This window comes from Astatotilapia calliptera, chromosome 1 (assembly GCF_964374335.1).
Source record: "Astatotilapia calliptera chromosome 1, fAstCal68.1, whole genome shotgun sequence".
In the NCBI taxonomy this organism is placed as follows: domain Eukaryota; kingdom Metazoa; phylum Chordata; class Actinopteri; order Cichliformes; family Cichlidae; genus Astatotilapia; species Astatotilapia calliptera.
Genome location: NC_137422.1, coordinates 27104733 through 27126527, shown reverse-complemented (window position 1 = coordinate 27126527; position 21795 = coordinate 27104733). Strand labels below are relative to the sequence as shown.

The window sequence follows — 21795 nt, the reverse complement described above, 5'->3', positions numbered from 1 at the left end:
TTTAAAAAGAAAAACACCTTTTGGTTTGACTGGTGTCTCTATACATATTGCTTCTATGTGCAATTTGGGACCATAAAAACTTTAATGAATTTATAATAATGCTTTAAAATAAAATAAAAAATTAACTATTGTTACAACACAGAGATAAACACTTATTGTTATTATTTGTTTAGTTATTTTACTGAAATGGAGAAACTTTCACCACATCTGGCACACTAGCATTTTGTTGTTCTCCTTAAAAAAGAAGCCAAAAATGGAAGCTCTCATAAAAACTCTTTTAAATGAATATAACATGTGGGCTAACAAGGAAGAGATGTTCTTTGTTTTTAAACAAAAACAAAAATCTGTGAGAATAAAATAAGAGACTCAAATGATCCATAAAAATGTTTTTAGTGGGACAAAATTCATGCACAGAACTGTGGAATTTCATTCATCTGTTTTATAAGATTTTTCTGCAAAACCAACAGGGAAAAAAAGACATGATTATTCATATCATGCTTACAGATGAAACATCTGTACCAATCGTTGCATCAAAAAGGTGATACTGACAGCAGTAGGACAAACTGCGGGGCAAAATAATAAAAACAGAAACAATCTTCGGCCTAGATGATGGTGTTCAGAAGCATTTGGGAATACATTTTTCTGTGGAATCAGGTAATCTGATGCAAGCTGACAACATGGAGGGGAAAAAGATGCATTTGTTTCTCTTAGCCACTTACACATGAAATCCCTAATTTTATTTTAATTATAAATAATTAAACTCATCTGAAAGATTAAATAAGATGATTTCTGAGTGATCATCATCTGAACCAGCCAGATGACATGTGCAAATAAAAACAAGAGTGAGTCTGCTACCCCCTGTGTCCTGGAAAAATATCCCCATATCCTTAAAAATCAATCATCAGGGTTTTGTGAGTGACATAAAGGACAGAGAATATTGTTTTGTCTATTAGGGATGCATAGGTAAGGTAGGAATCGAATTGTCCGCCTTAAACAGAGATTTGCTTTCTTCACTTCCTGAAAAGATTTTAGGATATGTGGTTTTTCCAGGACTTTTATGGCATCCACTACTACAATAACCAAAAAGAAAAACAGCCAATAAACAAAACACCAAACATTGCATGTACACATTGAAATAACAAGGCAAAATTGAAATTAAGCTGTAAAACTGATTTCAGTAAGACTAAAATGTGCTTTACAATGAGCAGAACATAAGAGTTAAAGCACTGGTGTGAGAATAAAGGGTTGGTTTCATTCACAAATTTCTCTCCATGTCAAACCAGGACTCAAAGTCATCAAATGAAATGGCAAAAATGTTATCTAGTGGACTATTACGGAAGACTGAGAGTAGTTAAGTTATTTTGGAAGATAAGGGGAAAAAAACCCTGAAAAAATAACAGAGCGTGATGCCCAGAATCCCTAAAAACACACAGGCAGACAGTGCTTCATATGATCCCATCAAAACCAAGGCCTGAACAAATTACATACACTGAGCAATTATTGTTTTCCACATAATTATAAAAAGGTCTCCTTGTTTACTTAAATATTTCCACACCCACTTAGCAGTCGAGTGTTTTCTGTTCAAGTGGTCTGTGCAAATATTTAGTGGATATTTTGTTTTATTAAATCAAGTCTGCATTTAGAACTGAGAGAATAATGCCTGTAGAAATATTGCAATATCTTAAAAAAAAAATTGTACCGATCTTATGTGCAACAAGTTAGACATCCATTCAACAATATGTACAGAGGCGCACTGTGTTTCTGTACATGTGCTACACAGTGACAGATCTGCCTCAATTAAGTCCGCAAACTGATGTCTGCTCACTGTTAACCCGCTGTTGGTATTTTACACAGAAGAGGGTGGCAACAGGACAACCACATCAAATATGTACAGGGAGAAATAGAAAGCTGCACAGCTAACAAAGATGCAGGACTCAACCCATGAAAATATATATCTACATTTTTCATTCATAGCATGAAGGCAAACATTTTGCTTACCCTTCATTTAAATACACTAAAGTCAATGCAATAAAAAGGACATGTGAGGGGGGTCGGAGGGAGTCAGGAGGGTCATTTTTTTGACTGATTTATGCCATTTTCCTAATAGAACATAGTTGATGTGACTGTTTCCCATTAGCAGCTCAGTTATGACAAATACCAAAATACCCCTTCCTCTCAGCATATTTTCTGACAATATTCAAATATCTATACATTCATTCAAAACTTTAAGACATAATTAAGACGTAAAGATTTCATTCCAAGTAGGAGACCACAGAAAAATTTGTTCTTGATAAAATTTTAAAAAAGAAAGAAAGAAAGAATAAAAGAATAAAAGCAACAGCAGTGGTTGCAATGTTATTAAAAATACCCACTGGGCCTCTTCCCATTTGTGCAGTGTGTCGAGGGCATCTATGTGCTCCCTAGTTAACAAACTGCATGTGTGTCTATGCAATATTTACATTTACATGTGTTACGTGTCTCAGGGAACTGATTTTGGGAGAGCAGTGTGAGCAAGTTTGTATCCAGTCATGGTTGATTATCTGTCAGTAATTTTTAAATGGAAGTATTCTAGCTCTCTGCAATTTTATTTTTAGCTTGATAAATTAGTTCATATTTAATTTGGAAAAGATTGTGAAGGGCTGCAGTTCAGTTATTTTTCTGTTCAGAAATAAAACTGACAACTTTATTTTGCAGTCTCACTCTGTCTGATCACCTTTTCAATCTAGTGTTTTAAAGAGACATTCGACCTATGACTGAGTGAACTCTGGATCTGTAGTCACAGAGCATTAAAAATGCAGTGGAGCAGGCTTAGAAACGCCAGCTGTATCTGATATAGATGTTCAGACAATAACAGTCACTTTCCGCAGATAAATAACAGATAAATAGTGACTGCCTGGCACCATGACCACAAAAACATTGTTTTAGGAAGTAGCAGAGACTACATTGAACCTACAGTGACAAACACTAAGGTCAGTGGCTCCACATTTTCTGCTATGACCCAGGAGCAAACCAGTGTTGGATCTGAGCTATCCCACGCTGTATCTGGTTAATGTAGAAGTCTGCATTTCTGGAGAAGTCCTGACAGACCGAAGACTGGGCATCGCCCAAAGCACAGTAAAGGGCGGTGCCCCCCACACTGATAAAAACAGTAACCAGGCAAAGCAGGAAGAGGAGCAGGCAGGAGTCGCCACTGCCGACATCTACAGAGAAAGAGATACAGAGAGTTATAGAGATAAATACACAGGATTAATGTGTGCTGGAAATTTGCTGGAATTCGTCAACTATTTTAAACACTCTCACAATGGACTGCCACAGCTGGTGTAATTTAACCTGTCCAGTATTAGAAATGCAGCCACTGCTCTCTTACACTATTTCTGTGTTTATAGAGCGATACGAAACTTTAACCGTCAACAATAAAAGACAAAAAACATACCAGGCTCATAGTGGTCATCAGGAACTTTAAAGCGGACACGTCGTTTGGCAGTGGGCTTCTCAGGTCGAGGGTCTGAGCTAGAAGAAGCACTCACGTCGTCTACGCAGACCTTTCGCTTCTTTAATATGGAGACAAGGCCAGAGGCGGGTGATACCTGAGAAACATAAGAACAACCAGAAATGTTAGCCTGGGTAGACACATCAATCAGTATAAGCACAACTTATATTTACATCATTAAATCTTTTCATACTCTCAGACTGAGTCTTACAGAGCGTGCACCACACCAGCCATGTCCACCAGGTGGCAGCACACCACACAATCAGCAGTGCTGAGTTTTGAACCTTTTTGTCAGTGCTTCCTTGTGACAGAAGTTAAGCACATTAGAGCTTAGATGTTGCCAAGTACAGTGCAAAAGCTGTTCAAATACAGATTACAGTGGCAAATTAATTTTCATCCAGCAGTTGTGCTTATCGACGAGGTAATAATTATATCATCCAAAAGGGTGTGGTTCATGTAGGTCAAATGTTACAATTCTGCCATGAATGATAAATGTCTCATTTCATATCACCCCCACAGATAAGCAGTTTTTATTTTTATATGCATTATTTTTGGCGCTGGAACAAAAAGACATTGTATTAAATCAAACTAAAAAAACATAACAAGGTGTTGCCCTCACTACTGCCTCTGTTTTTTTCTTGGTGGAGAGTAGTTAAATGTCAAACTGGGTTTCACATCAACAAAATAAATCCATCACGGGTATCAGTAATGGTTAGGCAATGGCATTAGCTTTGTTTCAACATAGCAACATGCCTCTGACAATGGAGGGCCTAGAAGGGCAAACACAAACTGAGTCAATCCACACAGACGAGAATGTAAAATGTCCAGCAGACAAAATCTGTTTACAGCCTGGTGTTTCCACCTAATTTAACCTTTAATAAGACTGAACACAGATGCATTTTTTAAATTCAGCCTTTAGGGAGAAGTTAAGTTGCTGATTTGAATGATAGGAATTACATGACAATAACATGCCTTTCTTTTCATCCTATTGGACTAACAGAGTGTCCAAGAATTATCCAATTTAAGTTAAATGCCAACATTACATTTGTATACTACATAACCTAATGTACAAAGGCATCTGTATGTGTGCAATGCATCTGTACATTCTATCAAACTAAACTTGCGCGCATTAACTGATGCTTATAATACACCACACTGTTATCCAAATTTGCTCAGCGCTGGTTTCATCAAATCAAGATTTCAAAAAGCAGGGGGTGATTTGATGTTCGCCATGTCCATCTTTAATATACAGTCCATGCACAGTCACTGAAGACATAAGGAAATAGTGAATCTACTAACAACATGTACTCACCTCCTCTACAGTGATGAGTTTTGCCATTGCATCCAAAGAGGGAGCTTCTCTAATGATGTCAGCTTGGTCTAGATCATAGTCCTCCTCCTCTTCCACTTCCTTCATCTCTGCATGTGGTTCCGGCTGCTTCATGTGAGCCTCGTGAGGAAGGGTTACCTCGTGGTGCAGGGAGGCTTTAGTGCTCTCCTGCAGTAATAGGATACAGATATAACTTAAATGTCAATATACAGTTATGAAGCTGTAATCCATTTTGTTGCTCTGCTCTCTGGTGTAACACACTCTGCTGTAACACTGACTGAGTCCTATGAAAGCAGTGAAAACTGTTCCATTTGCTTTCGTTTTTGAATACTATTGTCCCCATAAACAAAGACAAAGGAGGCTGCATTTGCTTTAAAACAGGTTTTTATGGGGTTTTTTTGTTTGTTTATGTTTTTTTTTATGTTTGATCTTATTGAAACTGAATTGGCCAACACAAAGTACCAAAAGCAATGCAAACTTCATCAACGGAAGAAAACAGGTACTGACTGGGCCTTTTAACAGTGATACATTTTAGCAACCAAAGAAGGAACTCCTAGATAATATTAATAACAGATACTGACTGAACTGTGTAGTTCCTTTAACTGTTTCTTTAAATATATGTAATAAAAATATGTTAAAGCTAAATGAAGTGAGTCTTAAGTAGCCAAAATCATATATACCTGCGTCTCCACATGTAGCCTCTCCTGAGCTCGGGCATCCTGATACAGCTGTTGTATCTCCACCTCTGCCCCGCTGCACACAGTCTCTACTGGGAGAGTTTTCTGACTCACGGAGGACACCCCTTCCCTTTTCTTCTCTTCCCCTTCTTCCTCCTCTCCCTCATCTTCCATTTCCAAAGCCTCCGTTGCCTCTTCCACGTCACCCCCCTCTTCTTGCTCTTCTGCCTCTGTTTCCTGTGCTGGACCTAAATCTTGTCCCTGCTGCTCTGCAGGTTTGGACTGATCCAACTCTTCAGCTGTAGAGGGGTGCAGCCCGTTTCCTGAAATGGTGCATCCTGCCCCTCCTTCTGCCTCTCTTCCCTCTCTGTCATTGCCTTGCTCATCAGTGAGCTGAGATCCATGGAAACCATTTCTCCCCTCTGACTCCATTGGTGGGTGTTCCCTGTCCTTGCCGGAGATCTCAGGGGAACTGAGACCATCAGTCAAATTAACGGAGGGCATGACTGAACAAGAGGTGTCTTCAGCTCTTTGCTCCATCCCTCCTTCAACCTGATGGTCTGCATCAGAGAACACAGTTTTAACAGAAATGAATAAAACCAGGCATCAGTAACACACTTAAAACCAACTTAAGACCAACCCAAAGCCTCTAATAAACTAATATAAATACTCATAAATAAGAATAGACTTTAAGTGTATACTGAAGTGGAAGCTCCTTGTATCTGACTTTTTACCTTAGAGTAATTGTTTCTTCAATAAGAATTCAACAACAGCTAAACAGGTTTTCTTGATCTGATAACAACATTTTCATCCTTGCATTGTATCTCCTGTTTGAGTGTGTCACAATCGCAACTATGTCCAGTTTCTCTCTTTTCAATAGGATGATGTCAATACTTTGGAAATGACGGTTTTTAAATTTAAATTAATTCCTAGGACCTTTTGAAACACAGTAGAAGCAGAATAGAGATTTCTGCTTCTACAATTTAATCTGCTTTCATAATGTTTGAGGAAGAAAGGAAATCCTAACAATGGGAACACTTGTATGATAGAAACACTTGTATGTCACACACACACACACACACACACACACACACACACACACACACACACACACACACACACACACACACACACACACACACACACACACACACACACACACACTTTTTGAAATTCACACAGTAAAAAATTAAAACTAGGCCAAACTTTACCCTAATGTCTTATTAGTAACACAACAGTAAGTTGAGAATAATACTTTAAAGAGAATTTAAAGAGAGCCACTAGCAACATAACAGTGGTTATTCATATCATAGCTTAATACCAAACAGCATTCAAGTTAAATTATAACCATGCAGCTAATAGTCACTGACCTGACGTACATGAATGCAGAGCACCAACTTCCTCAAATTCAGCTCTCACGAAGTTCAGAGAAGCACACTATTTGAAACCGCATACACAAATTCTTATTAAAAAAATAATACACGTGTAATTTGTAACTTTATTTAACATTGTATTCTTTATCAATTTTACAAATTAAACACAGAACACGACAATGTGCGCCCTAAATACATAAAATGGATATTTCACTGATATCGCTCAGTCTGTGCAAAATATACATAACTTGCACATTCACTACCTGTCACTGACACACATACCAAAAATTACACGTCTTACCTCAGCATCTCTACTCCTTGGTCTATTAAAAAAAAGGAGAGAAACAAAGGAGCACTGACGATTAGTTCTTGTTTTTAGTAAATGAAAACGCAAAATACGGATGACCCTTCTCTACTCTCAGTCTAATATTAGCCTGGACACATTTCCCTTGCTATTACAACGTGTGTTAGTAATACTGCATGTTCTTCTGTGTGTGTGTGTGTATGTGTGTGTGTGTGTGTGTGTGTGTGTGTGTGTGTGTGTGTGTGCATGTGTGTGTGTGTGTGTGCATGTGTGTGTGCATGTGTGTGTGCGTGTGTGTGTGTGTGTGTGTGCATGTGTGTGTGCATGTGTGTGTGTGTGTGTGTGTGTGTGTGTGTGTGTGTGTGTGTGCATGTGTGTGTGTGTGTGTGTGTGTGTGTGTGTGTGTGTGCATGTGTGCGTGTGTGTGTGCATGTGTGTGTGCATGTGTGTGTGTGTGTGTGTGTGTGTGTGTGTGCATGTGTGTGTGTGTGTGTGTGTGTGTGTGTGTGTGTGTGTGTGTGTGTGTGTGTGTTAAGCAGAGTGAAACCCTAGCAGTGTGATGGCTCAAATGTCTGAAAGTGCAGCAGCAGCAGCGGACAGGGGCCATATGTTTTATCTATCACTGCAGTGCACATCACACACTAACATATTCATGCTCATAGTGATTCAAGCAGACACGTATATACACAGTCATATAATGTAAAAGGCTGTGTGTCCTGCAAGCATTCTACTCTGAGTAAAAAACTAAACAGCAAGAAGGGGTTTCATTTCTCTGGTGAGGGACACTTACATGAGCCAATAGCACTGCAGGACATATTTTACACAGTCCTCCGCTAATAAAAAAAGAACTCAAACAAAACACACACTCATTATCACAGAGGCGCAGACGATAATAATGTCTGCGCCTCTGATTTGGAATTTGATTTGGAATCAACTGATAATTGTATTGTGAATTGTACTGCGTGTACTGGCTGTGTTGTTATTGAGTTTTTGTGACATCATTGCATCGTCTAGACTTAGCTGACTAGATCAATCAGGGCTGATGTAGTTCTAAACAGAACACCTAGTTTAGATGACATCAAAGACGAAGCTAAAAATACAAATATCATGAAAAGAAGTGCATACTGACCGATTGTGTGTCTGGCAAATGTGTTTAAGACTGTCCAGATGTTGAGCTGCCAGGTCAGAGGGCGTCGTTTTAAACTGACTCTCTAAGATGGAAGAACACACAGAGATAGAGTTAGTACCAGCGTGTTACTAGCAATATATGCTATGTAAGAAAACAAATAAAAACCGGCTTATAACTCTACATGTGACTTGATATTATGGTGACTGAATCTATATTAAATATGTATTACTGTATATGACTGAAGTTTCCTGGATTTCATGACAGTACAGACAATGCTCCTGCTCAGCTCAACCAGGACACATGTGTGCCTACTCTTCAGTGCTTAGGTTGAGGGCAACTGGACTTTTTTTTAAAATGTTCATGAAGATGTTTTGCTTCCCTTTCAAGAACCTTCTTCACTTCTGTACAATCCACCATATTGTATTAAATATGCAGATAAGTGTACTTACACGTTAGAGAAGCTAAGTCTTTCGAAAAGGTTAAATACTTTAGTGAAATGAGACAGATTTAAATTTAAAAAGACGGCAATTTAAATTACAGCTCTCTTCCCATTTTTTTTTAGATGAGTCTGCCTAAAGCACTGCTCAGAGGCATTACCAACATGGCTCCTGAGTGGCAAGACCTGTTCTTATGAGGACTTTAAATCATACTGTGAGGCTGTTTTAAGCATGCGTGTTGATGCATGCAGTGACAAACACAATATTCAGTAATACAGCAACCTTGCATGTCTCCGTGTTCATTTTTAAACATTATGAGCACTACTTTATTACAGCTTCTTCCCTGATGCTTAGGATTGAAGAAAGTGTTTATTACTAGCATGACCCTACAGGTCAACAGGTGTGTGCGTTGTGTGTTACCCCACTGCTGCTGAAGTGCATTCAGGTTATCCAATACTCTCTGGTGATAGTCTCTCTCTAGCTGGATGCACCATAACGCCCGCTGGTCTGAACACCACAGGTTAAGAAATGTAAAAAATAAGTAAATCAAAATTCCGCACATGCACATCATCACACCACACTGGGAACGCTGAAAATTGCAGTAACTTTTAAACTCTTGTGGCTATCTGTTTGAAAACCATTAGAGTTGACAAAAGGGTATTTCTGGGGGAAAAAAAGGACGACAGAGAGACAGAGAGACGAGGACGGAGAGGAAGGCCACGAGAGACAGAGGGGGAACGCAGTGCACGATTCTGTCTCATGTTTATGGATATGAGCAGCGAAAACACAATCCTTCTTTGACGTGGCTCAATGCTTTCTCTCTCTCTCTTTCTAACTAACCCTCTATACATCCATGACATAGCTAAGCTGGCTTCCCTACTCTTTGACACTTTCTGGTTTTCCCTCCCACTGTGTATCTTTCATCAGATTAAACCTCCAGTTCTTTCTCAGTCATGCTCTTCTGCCTTTCATCTTCCTCTTACTGTTTGACACTCAATCGTCATTGACTCCAAGTGCATTTTTGAGTTTTCTGTCGGTGAAGTATTCCCTGTGTATATGTGCTATATGGAACTTATTCAGTCCACGTCTTGAAAAACAGGCCAACTGTCTGCACAATGAACCACTACAATAATAAGCAACCATAACGAGTATTTTCAATGAGTAAGCAAAAAAAAAAAAAAGACAAGAAAATGAAGAAAACATAATTATAAAATACAGACTTGACACTCAAACAATCCTGAAATTAAACTGTAGTAATAGTAGAAGTTCCACTGCTGCAAAATTAGCAAAAAAAAATTTAAGTGGTTTTTAATCAGGTTTGAATGATTCTGAATTCTGAATATGCTGTTTTATATCACAGCGACCATTGAAATTAAAGTCATTTCACAAATGCTTCAATAACTAGAAAAAAGCATAAAAATGGCTGACACGTGGCGAAACTTGCTTCTTTCTTCTTCTTCTTCTTCTTTTTTTTTTTTAAACTAAAACTTATCCCTCAAAAATCTTATGGCGTCATGCACTAGCGTAAAAATGATCAGCCAATTAGAAAACTTACAATGCTATAGTTTTTCTAACTCTATCGTATGTTTGTGCTTAGAAACTTGGATGCAGCACATTGACAGGTAGAGCCTGGTCAGTGCTCTGTATACGGTTTCTTTGAAGAGGCACAAATACACAGCAATGGTAGCCCAGATGACAAGTTTTACTACTGTCCATGCTGTTCTTAAATTGTGAAGTTGGGAGGCTGGTAGAGATGCTATAACTTCATGAGTGGGAAATTTGACCCGAGTGGGTGTTCCCATTGAAAATTATGACTCAGAATTTGGGATTTCCCACTTCAAATGTGTGAGCTGCATGTGCAGCAGACTGAGGTCAATAAAAAATAATTACTAAATGAAAGACTGAAAGATGGTGAAAGACTTCCCATTTATTCATAAATAAAAAACAATGCAAAAATGGAAACTAGTAAAAACTCACCTGTCCTTCTCTGAAAAGAATATTCTTCCAGCATTACATTTTTCTTGTCATGTCATGAAAGGCGACTGAAGTTTAAAATTTAGAGCTAATCTTTCTTTGTGTTTATCTACCTCGTAAACCTTGAGGCTTTCTTTGAAAGCCAGCTCAGATTTAAGCACGATTTCACTCTGATTCCTCCACACTTCCTCTTTTCATTTTTGCCTCATTTAATCTGTCTCTTCCTTCCTTCTTACTGTTGAGTCACATCTGCCCGGACAAGCAGGCAAGAAGCACACAGGAGAAAAGTGTGAGAAACATTTTGCACAAGTCAAAATAAAACCTGGCCACCCCATCAACACACCAACAGGACCACAAGGATACAATCTCCATGAAGGACAAAGGCCTCAGCAATCTGTAGAGAGAGAGATTAGAGCTTTTAATAAAGTGCATGTTGAGGAAACAGGTTAAATTAAGGTTTAAAACCAGACTGAAACTAATCCTCACGTAGAGGGATTCCTCAACATGACACAAGTGTCAAAAATTTCCATATAGAAAACTAGAAAAAAATTATACAAATATGTAATTTAGAAACACAATACAGTACAGAGCTGTCCTTCTACTGCAGCAATAAATTCTATAATCATTAACCATGCCATTGAAGAAAAACATATAATCTGCTCTTTGTGACACACAACAAAGTAAGCTGTTAGGTCAGTCACACAAGTGAGTGAAAATGAGAGAGAAAAGAAAAACAGCAAGGGAGAAAAAACGAGAGACCATGGTCGACACTCTACCTCTTTTCAGTGTCTCTTGTTCAGCTGATAACAGAACAGGAGAAGTGTGTAAGAGAAAGAGAGAGCGCGAGAGGAGGAGGAGGAAAGGAGGGCACAAAAAGCTCTCGCATTTCTAATGAAGTGCGGGGTGGTGACGACTCAGTGACCTTTTCTAGGTAACTGTGCCGGGATGGTTTAGATACAAGAGGAGCTTAAAGCTGTTTCCAGTCTCTTCTGCAAATAACCATCCGTTGCACCAAAAATACGGATCAATTTAAAATGGATTTATTTGTCCCCGCATCAATTATGACTAATATATAACATATTCACTGACATAAATAATTAAAATATACTTCTCCTTAAGTTTTCATTGTTCTACTTCGTGAGCAAACAAAGAGCGTTTAAAGATTATACATATACTGGACTGTCTAGAAATTACTCCAAGGATGTTTCTCTGTGGTTAACACACACACAGTCATCTTTAGACTTTGAGCCTCATTTGTTTCTCCTCATTGCTCGCTGCTTTCCTTTTCTGTTTGTTGTCCTACAATTCATATTTATGCTAATGACACTGGTTTCAAAGCTGGCAGTCATTCATGACCCCAGCCTTTCTCTCCCTCCCTCATTTTTACACCACCAATGATGTAAATCTCCCACTACAGAGGCATGTTTGCTATGCCATTCCTCCATTTGTCCCTCCCCAACAAAGCCAGAGTATGTTCCCCTTTAGTAATTCTGTTGATCTGTCAGCAGGGCAACACAAAAACCAATAAAGTGGCGCATGACCATTGTGGCAACACTAGATATTGCTCTTTAGAATTATGGGATAGGGTAAATGACTTAATGGAGTACTGCACTCTTCAAGCGCCCTTTCAGTTTGCCAATCCAGTTTTATCTTAATCAGCAGCTAAAACTTTGAGCGGCTTTATAGTTTATAAATTGAACAAAGACAAATTTAAGATGTTTAAAATAGTAACTTCTATAATCATTTTCCCAGTGGGTGTTATTTTTGTAATGTAGACAAAAGGTGTGTGCTCATGAATGAAGTGACATTAAGTGTGAGCTCGCCCATGAAAAGCCTAAGAACTTTTCCATAGCAAGTCCAAAGGGGTAGCGATGCCCTGATTGACCAACAAATGACCTGAATTTGCAGATTCTGAGCATTCTCAGACCTGACTGCTGATCGGCCAGTCAGCCTCACGTGTCCAATGGCATGCTAGTCCCTTTCATTTATGTGTGATTGTCGTGTACACACTCACACTCATCTACTAACATGTTGTGGAAGCTCTTCACTGTAAGCGAAGACACAAAGTTCACGAAACTAAGGTGTAGGGCAACCACCACAATAACGTTCGTACCAACAAACCTAATCAGACTAAAGAGGCTATCAAAGGAAAGCTATCCAAAGCTCAGAAACAGCCACAAGCCAGCAGCCTCAGCACGAGCAACAGATCAAAGCAGTAGTGATGAAAATGACAAAAACCGAGTTTATCACTTCACCAGATGCCCCGATATCTGGAGAAGTAAGAAACATACGGGTGATGTAAGTAGCTGATATTTGTTTTGCTATATAAATCTGCTGCACCTGCTTTTGTTTGTTTTGTTCATAGGAAGCAAAACAAATGGTCCCCACTTACTCACTGTGAATGGTTTTGACCTTTACCTGATCCATTCGTACACGGGCGTGATCAGTCTCAAACTTTGGACTATGTAACTAGCAGGGTAAAGGCCACTTAATGTTTGATCCACCTGCTTCTTCACTGCAACTGCCAAGAAGTGATGTCTAAAAAAGTTTGAGGCTCCAGTGAATGTGTGAACGCAGATGTAGACACCTGTTTGCCTGGAAGTAAAAATAGGCTGGGTGTGCCTTTTAGAGATATTTAATAATCAAACTGACAGAAATATTCAAACATTCACACACCCTCAGGAGCCGCATGTTCAATCATGCAGGTCTGTGAGGGAGCATCTATGAAGATAGAAACACTCAGGATTTGTGTGTTTATCTAGTGTGCATGAAGCTTTTTAGTGTACTTAAATGCATACCTGAATTTTAGTTTGTGTGTCACTGAACACACCCCTGCTTTAGGGTACAAAGTGCCACTGCAATTATGAGGTTGAGTGATTTATTAACAACTGTGAGAGCAAAAGTTTAGAGAGACTCGAATGAGAGAAAGCAACAAAGTATTTAAGAGCAGTGAGTTCAAATGAGACGCAATCAGTGATGGTAAGTGGCAGTAGTGTTTGCAGTACCTGGTGAAGGGACTGTGGAAGGTGGCTGTCATCTCCTCTTTGTGCCAACTGCTCAAGGGACTCCAACAGAGCACAGCCTGGAATAGATCCTGAGGCACAAGCGGGAACTGAGAAACAAGTGGCCACTGGAGTGGAGGTAATGTATTCCTGATTTGATAATGAAGGTCCTGTGATGGAGGTGGAGTCTGTTCCAGTAGTTGTAATCCCCATGGTGAAGTTGAGGGGCTCTTGGGATGCACTCACAGCGGAAGTGTTAAACTTTGCTAACTCAGTTAACGTAAATGTCTCTGTAGCTGAGGTGTTATATCCTGCATGTGAACCGGTAGACCCTCTAGCACCTTTTGGCCCACAGTTTAAGGCAGGCTCCGTGGATGAGGTAAGTTGTTCTGTAGTGAAGTTTGTATTTTTTGCTATTATTTTAGTAGTTGCTGTGACACATGTAGGCTCAGTGCCTGAGGTTAATATTTGCGATGTACAATCCATCGGCCCCGTACTGAAAGCAGATCCATGTGTGCAGGTGATAGACGCCGTGGAGTAGGCACCTGATCCAGTTTTTGACATACGAGTGTCCATTTCAGCATCATTCTGGATCGATTCCACTGAACCGATGGGATATACGGTTTCTGGACTGCCCGCTGGAATGACTGGGGATGTAGGCTCTGGACTGGTTCCAGGACTAAAAGGATAAGGATTCTCCAACAGGCTCCCTGTGGATGTAAATAAAGAAATTAGCAAACAGGAAGAAAGATAAGAGGAAAACAGACAATTACTGAGGAACTGCAAATATGCCAGTGTGTAAAAAATTTTAAAATCAACACGTTCTTCCAGAGAAGCAAACTGATTATGAGTATATAACCACAGTCATATTTTAATCACTTCAGAAGACATTAAGTTCCTTGAGACTTACCCTAATGACTTCTTCCCTAATCTTAATTCTAACTCTAAAGACAACCATATTATCTTATTTACTGAGTCTTCATCTTAAAATTTAATGATTGACATTATAGGAACTGTTATATCCTTACAAAGCAACTATATAAACAGACTGTTTCCCCACAATTTACATAATACAAATACATTATGGCAATATATTATCCCTGTTATTATTCCATCAGTGCATGAACACACACACACACACGCACGCACACACACACAGTTGTAGATAAGTCAATGCTGGCTGCTAGCAGGCCTTAAGGCTTACAACCAATAAACACACAAATGTAAATATGGGAGCTGTGCTAAGCTCACAGTTTTGCAGTGGCTTGCCGACACAGCTGTTTGTGTGTTTGCAGCATGTGTGTGTACGCCAATGCAGGAGTGAACAGGAGTGAACTTGTGAGCTATCAAGTGGTGTTACTCTGTTTTGACACAGACAGTGGCAGAAACTTTAAGTGTGCTTATGCCTTACTCTCTATTTGGAAGAGGATCATCTATTCTCTAATGTTAAGGCCAAGGCACTGTCTACTACACTTCAGTTTGTTTTTCTGAGCCACTTTAAGGTCATCTTCCATTTGATATGCTTGTTTTTTTGTTTGCTTGTTTTTTACATGTCAGAGTTCTTATTTCCTTTTGTTTAATGTGAGCCATTTGATTTATTTCACTTTACTGTATTCGACTACACTTTTCACACAAGTTTTGTATTTTATTTAATATTTTACTTTTACTTGCCTTTAATTTTTCTATTTAATTGAACTCTTGTTGTGTAGCGTTACCCTTATTGCCATGTTTTATTTTATATATTATACTATTTTTTAACATTATTTATTTGATCTATTCTATTGTATTTAAGCAATTTTGGGATTCAATATTTTGTCTTCTACTTCTTTTGTCTTTCTCTTAACTTATTCCTCTACTCAGATACCCTCCTCGCTCTACATGCAGCCGCCCTCAATTAGATTTGTTCAGGTTCACTTTCTTGAGTCACTTTTTCTAGTTACATGATCGATGACATCATCACCCCCAGACAGACTGACCTCAATCCAATATGCTGACCACTTAATGCATTACACCAAAGGCATTTAAACAGTAAGCCTGATCCTGAGCAGAACGCTGGATTCTTCTTGAATTGTTACGCAGTAATACTTCAAACACAGCCTCTACACACTAATATTACTGAGTGTTTAGTTAGCATTTGTGAAGAAGTGTTGCACACCTAGCATTTACATGCTGAGATTGTAGGCAGGAAAACATTTAACAAACTAGATTACACTTCTAATTAAATAACTACTTTTTATAATACTTAATTTGTGTGTCACACTGTAAACTGGAATTTTTTTTTAATCAATTACGTGCATAACTTTAAAAAAAAGATATTCCTGGATTGTTAACATGTTGGAATTTCTGTATTTTTTTCATTATTTGTTAAGTAGCTTCTTTAAACAAACTGAAGGATATACTAGTGGCTGTGAGTTGACCTTTTGGGAGTAGACATTGACTTACATTAGTGTGGCCAGGTTTTAAAGTTTAATAATAATTTTTAACAGTAAATAGAAAAAAATTCTGTAAAAATAGACTAATGTCAGCAAAATCATAAATAAAAATATAAATAAAATGTATCCTCTTTGTTCTGATTTTTCATTTAGTCACTCCCTCTGCCTACAGTCTTGCTTCCAGCAGCTGCGTTACCAATTTTACTTGAGTGATGCCTCCACGGTGATGAATCCTGTTTAGACCTGAAGTGCCTTCCTGGTGAAGGCTGAGGACACTGTTCTCAGGAACAGAAATAAGATTCTGTGATTATGTGTGCAGCTCATTGAGTCTCCTACCAGTTTCTGAATATGAAGAGTCTGTCATGGGAGTGTCTGGAGACTGGCAGCGATTTAAACAGCTCGACTCCGCCGATTCCTCCTCGTCATCGTCTTCCTTCATCGCTTCATCAATATCATCTTCCTCTTCCTTCTCTTGGTTTCTTCCTATGCATCCCTCCTTTCCCAGTCCCATTTCCTCTTCCTTCTCATTGTTGTTAAGACCGATTTTTTGGATGGAACCACATCTTCCCTCATCCCCATTTTGTGAAAGAGAGACACTTTGAGTTGGCGTGAGTGTGTTTGTCTCATTGAGGTTTCGGGTTTGAGCAGTGAGGGCTTCAGAGTTGGGTAGGTTATCACAGAGGTCCACCCCGCCCCCCTGAATCTGTGACATTGCTCCACCCTCCCTCTCAAACTGATCTAAGAGGATAAAGATAAATCAAAAATCAGCTGAAATTCTTACACAAAACAACTGAATTCTGCACAGTATGAACCTCTACACTGGTTCATCACATCCAATTTGTTGAACTTGTTGGACAAGAAAAGAATTTTAACCTTCATCACCATGATCCATTGAGCTCCACCCAAACAATGCTTGACCTTTGAGTTTGAGGGCCAGTGCCACCTTTTGGAACAAGCCCTTCTTCAAGCCTGCAGAGATAAAGGAGATAAGACAGAGAATAGGCATAAAGTTAAAGAAGCAGAGACCATGTTAAACTCCACTGACAGTGAAAGCGAGGAACGGCAAAGGGATAGACACAAACAAGTTTGTCATCATTCCCAAAGATTCAAACAAGCCATACGGCTTAAACAGGAATGCGTCAGATGCAACACTCCTGTGTACACCTACGTGTACGGTGGTAGATTAGATGCGTACAAACAAATACATTCATTTACATAGCGATTACACGATATGAGTTGGAAGACTGCTCCCTTTTCCCTTTAAGAGACAAAAACCTGACAGAAAAAGCTGAAAACTTAAATAGAGAAACAAAAATGTGTCCTGCCACTGGGTGGCTTGAACTCAAGATCTCTTCCAGGGCCTGCTTCTCGTCCTGCTGAGGTAACAGACTTCATGTATCACTGGGTTTATAATGCTGACATGAGGAGCAGACTTAGGGTGCCTGTTAACAGCCTGACAAATTATTTTTGCCATGCAACAGATGAACGAAGACCTGGATAAATGCAGCTTAAAGTTGTTGTTTATATATATATTTTTCAAATGAATTAATGAAAAAGCTGGTAACACTAATGTGTGTTCGTAGAGAAGACGCATTGCTGTCCATTCACAATATGACATAATTTGGTTATTAAGACATCCAAACAAATACAGCTGCATTTAATTCCTTCATTACAATAATCTGATCTACACCGCACACTTCGTAAGACACAGCCTCTAGGTCTCTATGTGGAAACTACAAATTTGTTTGTCTATGGTTCATTTATTGCCCTTGTGCTGTGACCAGTTTTGATCCACAACACGACATCTGGGTTTCAGCTATGAGAAAACTCTAGAAAGAAAAAAATGCCCAACTAGGGATTTAAATGCTAAATTATTAGGATTAAGGTGTAAAAATCTCACAATCTGACAGTTCTTCAAATACCAATTAAAATTGGACAACAACTGAGACACCAAGTGCAGACTAGAAAAAGAGAATAGAAAAGACACAATAACATTTACACAAGAGCCGGAACAAATGGAATAAAGGATAAATATCCCAATCCCATAACATATATAAGGTCTATATGAGGCAAATCAAGCTGCAGAGAAATCCAAAGAATAGTAACACTACAAATGGCCCAAAAGAATGACCCCTTTCTGACAGCGTTTTACAGATTTCTGGTTTATTGTTGTATGCACTTCTGAATCGATGTACAGTGGCAGGCGACTTAGTTTTACTAGCTTATGCATGTTTAGACGGGAACAAGACAAACAGGCATGTGTGACTCGTATATTTGTTGTTACTTTGCCATGTTTTGACCACAAATAACAGTATTGTCTGCAAACAAAACAGCCACTAATACTTGTTTCGTACCCTTCCTGTTTGGTACGCGTTTCAACTACAAGCTCAATGCAACCAATCTCTGGATATTATCTATACTCTCTAATGTCAACATAAGAGGTCAGCATTCAAATACTGTGAGAAAACAGCTCACACAGAGCAAAAGTACTGATAAATTGACATTATTAGATGATCTAGAGTCAGGAAGTGTGAATAAGGAGCAAAAACTGACTACGAGAGAAAAAGTCTGACTAGCAAAAAGAAATTTTCAGCACATATTTCTTATTATTTTCATATAAATTGAAAAAAAAAATGGCGCCCCTTAAGGCATTACTGGATGGGCAGCAACTTTGCCTCTGGTCACCAACCAACATTTTTCACCATTTTTTGACTCAGCAGAAAGATAAAATCTCAAACCTCAACAAAATGGCTAATAAAAGCCTATCTCAGTGGAATAAGGCTGTCCTGGTTTCCTGCAGCACTAATTATTCTTCCTGTAATTCTGCATTACTCTGGCAAAGACCAAACATTTAGAGAGTTAAAAGGGAATGCGTGGATAGACACACCAAACATAACTCTGATTCCCTTCTTCCATGAAATTCCTCATGGACGTGTGTGTAAAATATGGTAACAAAGAAGAAGCATGAGTGAACCAATCAGCACCGCGATGTGCTTTCTACAGATAGAGGTGAAATCCTATGGGATGCTGCACCACCCTGTCTTTATGTTGCATCCGCTCTGTATATTTAATCAAGAAAAGAAACCTTCTGTATGGGAAACAAAGTGTGCTTTAATATCTCTAAAAATAATAAAACTCCTTAAAATCACACTGAGACACAAACAGCGCTGTTACATAATTGTTGAAAGCTCTGAATGTCCCTTTGGTATACAGCGTTAATGCCCATGTACGGTCTTAATGTTTTCATGCTTCAAACAAACATCTGAGGCATTAAAAGATAAAACAATCACCAGCCTAGAGAGAAACATGGATAGCTGATGATGTTTAAAAAAACAAGAGTTGCCTTTTTTTTTAATCACTATCTGTTAATGCACCTCTCCCACTGAGTCATTTAGCCATAAAACCATCCATCCTCTCCTCCTTTGTTTGGGCCTTACTCCACAGGGGGACCATGAATTATGAAAGACAAACGGAAAAGGGAATTCAGCCAAAAGGACAAACACAAAGGTGTAAGAAGACACAGACCCTGTCCTGTGAAAGGACCACTGCAAAGACATGAGACCTGCAGCAGTGATAGAGACAGGGGAGGCAGATGGCCAATTATGTTGACCTATAGGTTTTGTATACAATGTAGCTAAATGCATCTAGTCACCAAAAGTTGGGGATTAGTGCTGGCCACTTTTCCAGTTCAGAGCAGTCTCTTTGACCTGCGACTGAAACACTTTAGGGACCAGCCCAGGCCACTGGATAGATTTGCAATGGAATTGTAATAATTTCGTTTCGTTCATTGGTTACCTGTTGGTTAATAATTTTAGAATGGACTTTAAGTTTTTTTTTAAGAAGGCCCGGTCCGAGCTTGTACAGAAGTATATTTCAGATCTTCTGACACTACACACCCCTCATCATAACCTCCATTCTGGCCATCCCACAATTTCGGCTGAGATCAACAAGGGTAATAGAGATTTTTCTGTTTGAACAACTATTCTTTAGAAGAACCTCACTGTTTGTCGAGCTCACTGTCATCTTTTAAATTCCTCTAAATGACATCTTTTTATAAACAAGCTTTTCCCACTATGAGTTATCATTTTTAATTTATTTATTTATTTGCTTTTAAACCTACTTGCTTTTTACCTATTATTCATTTGTAATTGCATCTATTTCCCCTTTAGGTTTGTGCTGCACGTTTCCCTTTTATCTTTTCTTAAGTGTTTTATTTGTCGTTTGTTTCCTAGCTTGTCCTGTAAACCTTTTTATTTTTGAAGGTGCTAAATAAAGACAATATGCTTATCAAGATGCAATTATTACTTAGTATTATTTCTAAATAGAAAGTTAAAAGTATTTCCAGAGTTTTTTTTTATGAATTGTTTGAAATATAAACAGCACAATAAAATAGTTCTAAATACAAAACTTTACATGTGAGTGTTTTGTTCCTTTTTTATTTTTTAGATAAACTTTGGTCTGCAATGCATTTACTTTTTAAAGGTATCGCATCCTATTGATCAATTATTCGTTTGTTTGTTTTTTAATATATGTTTTTCATCGGATTACATGGGGGGAAAGCAGGTCTGGGTCGCCTTAGCGATGTGTATATGTATATATGTGGCCCTATAGGTGAAAATGAGTTGGACGAGCCTGCTTTAACCAATGTGTTGTTAGCAGCTAACCTAATTAAACCTAGCTCGACAAGTTGGTTAATATTATACCCCCAGATATTTAAGCTAATGTTATCCAGGCAAGACATAAAATAACGTGGAGCACATGAACTGCCAGCAGACAGGAACAGTCACTTCCCGTTTTGACACGGACTTCGTAAAAATTAGCTGATTAGCAATTGTAAGTTGGTTATTTAACCGAATATTAGATGGGTTAGATGACAGGCTAGCACACGTTAAATGTAAATTAGCTCGGTGGCAATGGTTACACTTGATTTGATGTTAACGTTACGCTTCATTGCGGACTAGTGCCGCTTCGCCAAACTGCTCGAAAATGAGAACAGCTTATAACCAACTGTTTGTGTTAGACCCACAGACTGTTAATATGCAGTAACTAGTTAGACCCGTTTGCTATCGATACTTGATGCTGATGTGACAGATTGGTTTTCGTACATGTTGCTATTAAGCTAACGTCAGCTAGCGCAAGCAGAGTACATTAGATCACCTTTGAAACGCACACATACGTTGACGTTACATAAAGGAGCTAGCTTGTAAATCAGCTGACATTAGAAACAGCGACGGCACAGAAGAGAGACATGACACTTACGGCTGAAAAGGGTGGCCGAACGATAAAAACTAACATCTGACACCTTGCCGGAGATGTTGTGAAGACTGTGTCACCCACAGGCAGCAGCAGCCAGGGGTCGTTGCTAACGCTGTCATCGTCGGGCCTGTGCTGCATTGTCGCCATCTCGTGTCTTTTCACTGTTAGCACAGTTCTGTCCACTATCTTCTGCTCTTGTTTTCATCCACAGCTACCTGACTGCATCGAACTGTAGACTCGGTAATAAAATAAAATCTCTTGTACCTCGTCCTACACAATGAGAAAAATCCCCCCCTCCCTTTTCTGTCTCAAAAAGCTGAAAATGTCATCTGAAATAGCACCTAACATTTTTATGTTATTGTGATAGATGAAAAAGTATGTGCACAAAGAC

The 21795-nt window shown here is 38.8% G+C and overlaps 1 protein-coding gene and 1 long non-coding RNA gene across 3 annotated transcripts; one reads left to right on the top strand and one right to left on the bottom strand.

Annotated features, from left to right (window-relative positions):
• Positions 1-158: 158 nt before the first annotated feature.
• On the bottom strand, positions 159-21731 carry cnsta (consortin, connexin sorting protein a). 2 transcript variants are annotated; one of them, XM_026171082.2, is made up of 13 exons: positions 21408-21731; positions 17022-17117; positions 16485-16886; positions 13720-14426; positions 11078-11108; positions 9161-9247; positions 8304-8385; positions 7172-7193; positions 6868-6934; positions 5501-6057; positions 4803-4988; positions 3434-3587; positions 159-3200 (listed from the first exon to the last, which is right to left on the bottom strand). In XM_026171082.2, the coding sequence occupies exons 2-13, from the start codon at positions 17038-17040 to the stop codon at positions 2992-2994; spliced, it is 2523 nt and encodes an 840-aa protein (XP_026026867.2). In that variant the 5' UTR covers positions 17041-17117; positions 21408-21731; the 3' UTR covers positions 159-2991. The 2 variants fall into 2 exon arrangements, with proteins under 2 accessions (XP_026026867.2, XP_026026873.2); XM_026171088.2 differs by having other exon boundaries at positions 6877-6934.
• Positions 13725-16274, top strand: LOC145429615 (uncharacterized). The gene is made up of 2 exons (XR_013909877.1): positions 13725-13855; positions 14237-16274. It is a non-coding gene; the product is annotated as an uncharacterized LOC145429615 (long non-coding RNA).
• Positions 21732-21795: the final 64 nt, after the last annotated feature.